This window comes from Mytilus trossulus, chromosome 1 (assembly GCF_036588685.1).
Source record: "Mytilus trossulus isolate FHL-02 chromosome 1, PNRI_Mtr1.1.1.hap1, whole genome shotgun sequence".
In the NCBI taxonomy this organism is placed as follows: domain Eukaryota; kingdom Metazoa; phylum Mollusca; class Bivalvia; order Mytilida; family Mytilidae; genus Mytilus; species Mytilus trossulus.
The window spans coordinates 68,833,380-68,838,701 of record NC_086373.1 but is presented as its reverse complement, the minus strand read 5'-3'; the positions used below and the strand labels follow the sequence as shown (position 1 = coordinate 68,838,701).

General features: G+C 32.6%; 1 protein-coding gene across 1 annotated transcript; it reads right to left on the bottom strand.

Moving 5' to 3' along the window:
• Positions 1-1,647: 1,647 nt before the first annotated feature.
• On the bottom strand, positions 1,648-5,100 carry LOC134709735 (uncharacterized). Its single transcript, XM_063569886.1, has 2 exons — positions 5,071-5,100; positions 1,648-2,524 (listed from the first exon to the last, which is right to left on the bottom strand). Exon 2 carries the CDS (start codon positions 2,511-2,513, stop codon positions 1,722-1,724), a length of 792 nt encoding a protein of 263 aa, XP_063425956.1. The 5' UTR covers positions 2,514-2,524; positions 5,071-5,100; the 3' UTR covers positions 1,648-1,721.
• Between the last annotated feature and the right edge of the window lie 222 nt (positions 5,101-5,322).

Sequence of the window (5,322 nt, the reverse complement as noted above, 5' to 3'; positions counted from 1 at the left end):
ATGCCAATCAATTAAAGTGAGCCCTCTTTCTATCAAACAAGCGCTTAGTTTAACAATCTGGTTTTCTTTCCAGCGCGGATGACACCACATTGTACCAAGTACTTTATAACATTAAAGTTTGCGAACAGCATGTTAGATGTTAACTCTCTATTCTCTATTGCGACGATTTAGCTCCATGTTTTATGACTTAATTGGTATCTTTCCAACGGTTAGCATATATTTTATTCGCTAATATAAAAACTTTTCTCTTGATAATCAGTTAATGTTAAAGTCCGTGTCCTATTTCTGGCATAGAGTTGAATTGTTGTACATCAATTTGGTGTCCCACGAAGCCGCTGCGTACAAGTTGTAAGTGGTTTTGGTTGTCTATCAACACCTGGGTGTGAATATAGTGCATATGTATGTGTCCGCAATAAAAACTGTTCCTGTGGCTCATTTTGCGGACGAGAAATGGCATGAAACGTACGGCGTTTTGGCAGTCCTAGCCATTTGCCTTGCAAGGTCAACCACTCGTTATGCGACGGCCAATCGAACGAAGAAGATATCTCCCACAACAACGGTACTATACCATCAGTTGTATGTGACACAGTGAATGAAAAAAACATAAAAAAAACAAAGACAAAACCGAATAACACGGATTTTGTTTTGCCAAAAGATAACCATAAAAATATCCTTGTAAATGATTCGTTCATTTTTCTTAAGATATAGCTATGTAAAAAAAAGCTATAAATATAAAACAGACGTTCTTATTCATGACATGCAGTTTGATTCTTTTCTCTAGACTGCAAAATAATATCGTCGAGTGAGGTCGCATTTGCGGATCCTGGGTCTCGAGGATTGGAACTCCCCCTTTTCCTTCGATTATTTTTTTTTGTTTTTCATTAATTATGTGAACGTTTCATGATGTTCTGGATGTTGGAACCCCCTGTTTAAAATGGCTTGATCCGTGCCTTGATAGCAATGTTAAAAAGTGATCATTGTACGGAGTAAATCAACAATTAAATTTACTCTTTTTAGATGGTACCTAATTTAAATGTCTCAAATATAGACTCGAGACTCTCAATTGTCAACAATAGATATTTACTTAACATGTCTGCTATCAGTAGATGATCATAAAAATAGCATTTTAGAATGAATAAATTACGAACCTGATTTACAGTGCCTAAACATCGTTTTTCGAAATTATCAAACTTCAGTTTTTCATGCATTATTATGATACTCAATAATTTTCAAATTAATGGGCTCGCATAATATTATAGAAATATTATTTCATCTCATGATATTGTGGATTTTCACAATACAGAATTCCATAATAAGTGGTAAACATTCTAAAAAGGCTATCATTATCCCTATGTGCCAGGAAGTAATATCGTGCAACCTGTACTGCTCACAGTGCGGTTTCAATAATGATTACATTTTTATTACACATTAAGCTATATTTATAACACAATATTTATCAATCATCTGAAGTTTAATTTTGTTATTCAATTATTTGAGTAATAGTGAACATTGGTTATTATAGAAGCTGTGGATTGTTTGGTTTAGTAAAAAAAAATCCTTTCTAAACATGCTATTAGCACAATATTTCGACCGACAGGGAAAGGCATCCGAAGAATGAAAGAATATTAATACAAGTATGCTGGTTTTTTTAGGCTTATATTTCCATTTATTAATGTTTCAACATATACACTTGAATAAATGAGTAACATAGTCTGTCCTTTTCAAAAATATGCTTTACTAAATTTAAAAACTTCATAATCTTCTGCAAACATGTGAAAAATCGAATTCTGTAGTTCAGTTGTATTGTAATAATTGAGCAACTTTTGTGTAGCGTTTTTAGCATGGGATTGTGTCAAACTGTACATTCGTTTTGATCCAAGAAAAGTTTTAATTGTTTCATTCCAAACACCTATTCTTCTCAATAATAGTTCAGTAAATGTTGAAATATCTGACATTTTCCCGATCATCATATTCTTGTAAAATTGTTTTGGTAAATTAACTTGTGGTGTCCAGTGTCTATCTTTGCATTGTTTAATAACTTCTACAAATTCTAAAAATGAACTAACGGTTCTTCCACAAGAACAATTCATATGAAGGTCGTCCTTTCCGATACCTAAATATGAAGATAAAATACGTTCCCTAGGTTCTCTAACGAAAGTCGCTTTTATCCATGAATCGTTTTTTATAAATTTTATGATTTCATTTTGATTGTGTACATATTTTAATCCCATAAATGCGTATTTGCAGTTTATCCTTTGTATAATTTGTAGTAATCTCTTCCAATAAGTTGACCCAGACTTAACATTCCAAAAGAAAATTAAACTGAAATCAGCTACAACCACTGGCGGACTTGTCCAAATTCTTCGTCTTCCTTCCAATGTTCTGTCGCAAGGATATATAAATCTAGCAATTTTTGGTTCATTTTGTTCAATATCTCGTAGTGACAAAGCGAAAAGATATATGCATGACATACAAAAAAGAAAGAAGAACAGTATTTTGGCTCTAAGATACATACTTTCAGCATCTGAAAAAAACAAAACCAGTGCATTACAATGAAAATAGCATTGAAGGTGTGTATCCAAAACCAAAGAGATTTTCTGGATAAAATGAAATAATCCTTTGATCAGTAATGTGTTTAAAGACGGAAGTGTTCATTTGGCATTTGAGAAATAAATTTCAATCCTTTTCAACGGATTGTGGAGAGAAAACAGAAATGTTAAACACAAAAAGAATAGTCTGTCTTACCTAGAAGTCTAGAAACTATTCATAAATGCTGTAAAAAAATGTTTTTAAAGAATTATGTCAGGTTAGCATGCTTAATTGAGTAAGTAAGGATTGTTGTTAAGATTGTTTTGTTCACAAATATAATTCTGAATTGAAAATATTTTCTATCATTCAAAAGATTTGTTAAGACGTACCATACTTGAACCAGCTAACATATGATGGAATATATTACATTGTTACAAATGCTAGTATTATTCGCTTTGATCAACATACTATTCTGAAAATCCAGATTGTAGGGATTCCTTTTGAAAATAATAACAACCGTCTAATCTATTTCCTTTATTGTTATGAATCCAAACTAAAACATAGCTTTATGTATACTTATAAACAACAGACATAAGACTCTCTAATAAACAACTGGACTCTTAAATAACTTTATCACATGCAAGTTATAGTTCATTTTACATGTTATAAGTCACAACTAGTTAGCAGCTGGTATTTTGTCGAGGAAGGACAACAATCAGAGAGACTAGAAAACATGTAGACAAAACAAGCAACACAAGGGATCAAATTATTGTTTGTATTTTATATCAAAGGCGACATTACATGCACCTTTCGTTGATACAGTTTGACAAAATATGTAAATATAAGAAGTAGCAAGATCTGGGGCGCATTTCATTTGCGCCAATTTTTAAAAAATCCAATCTTTCATTTGCGCCACAAGGTTATATGTCATTTGCGCCACAAGGTTATATGTCATTTGCGCCAAATAAAAAAACTTCATTTGCGCCATTTCACAGGTAATACAGGTACCAGAAAAGTAAAATATTCATTGTTGTATAGTGAATAAGATTTGTTTCTACAGTATTTCACCTGGATGAATGTTTATACTTACAAAACTGAGGTTTGAATTATGAAATGTTTACATTTTTTAGGTGTATAGATGGACGTTGTCAGTTCATATAGACATATAGAGGAAATAAGTCTGTATTTTTTATGATCACACATACGGTATATAGCTTATTATATGCATCATATTAAAAATCGTTTAAGTGTATCATAAAAATTGCAAAGCCAGAATAACAACTAATATGGACAGAATTATAACCTTACTATAATGTATTATGCTTACAACTGGGGTACCACGATTTCCCGAGAACTACGAGAACAACATAATATCCCGAAAACAAGATTATATATCCCGAGAACAAGATTTTTTATGGTGTTATAAGTGTTTCTTTGCTTAAATAAGTGTAACAGCATACAATAATTAAGGTTTATGGCGTTCATAATTAATAAAAGTACACGCAATCTTCAGAAAATAGATTTTTAAAACAAAGCAAGGAAGCTAACTAAAGTCTTGCTCTACATGCTTTTGGAAATTAGCTGTAAGAAATTTTAAAACTTTAAAGGTACCCTGCACAAGGCGCAGGCATACCTTATGAAGTCCGCGAAAATAATTTATTTTATTTAAGAAAATGTTAAAACTACAAAGGTACCCTGCACAAGGCACGGGCATACCTTATGAAGTCCGCGACATTCATTTATTTCATTTTAAAAGAAAAAACCTGATGCAGTTATAGAAAAAAAATGAGGTTGTTCTATTCCCATTAAGGTTCATCATAAGGAATTGAAAAATATGGCCGTGTTTACACCTCAAAAACTACTATGAGTACAGACAAACTGGTACATTTAGGAAAGTTTTAAGGCATGGCAGGAACTAGATATATAAAAGTTATGTGAAGTCTACGTTTCAGAAAATGAAAAACTTACCTGCATTTTGATGTGCATTTTTTTCCAGTCTGCAGAAGATAGCAAAATTAACAAACACCCGAGTTTCATTTGATACGGTCCACTCAGTTACACAGTTTAAACCTGTTAAATCACCTATTGTTTACAGGTGTCTATTGTCCATCTATTGTCCATTTACATCAATACTACTCACAACATTGATTATATGAGGGGAGCTTCTCAATCGTTTTCACTACTTAGTTAATTTTTGCACCTTCTGCAGGAACGATGTACTGAATTTTTACTCTGTTTATAGAACAGACCTGTGTGTAAAGAAGTTTTAAAATACCTTTTGTTTGTAACTGATTTCTTTATATATTTAATTATGCAAACAAAAACTGTCTTTATTATTAAAAGTGTTTTTATGAAAAAATCGTTTATTTATTCTATTTACCTGTATTTACTTGAATAATTGGCGCAAATGAAAGGTTTTAATTTTGGCGCAAATGAAATATGGTTTGTGGCGCAAATAAAAGATTTTTTTTGGCGCAAATGAAATGCCAATTGGCGCAAAAGCAAAGCACCGAAGATCTGATAACACTTTTACTTACCTACCTGTGATTCGTTCACCTGTCCAACACTGTAGCTACTAAAGTGTTACTTGGCCTGTCTAGCTGGGCTCTACGTATACCCCTAGGATTATGTGTATAACAGGTGTAAATATGTGTAGATATTTACCTTCAGGCTTGGTCTTCTACAGGGATTTATCTAGGATTGTATATCTCAGGTTTATCCGTGATCATCAAGGTCAGGAAGAGGCTGTATCCGGTCAAGCGTGACCCTTGTGTCATGTCTCCATTCGGGGCT

What these genes read in the sequence shown, in the direction of transcription:
- LOC134709735 (XM_063569886.1), bottom strand. Translation starts at nt 2,513, where the DNA reads ATGTATCTTAGAGCCAAAATACTGTTCTTCTTTCTTTTTTGTATGTCA.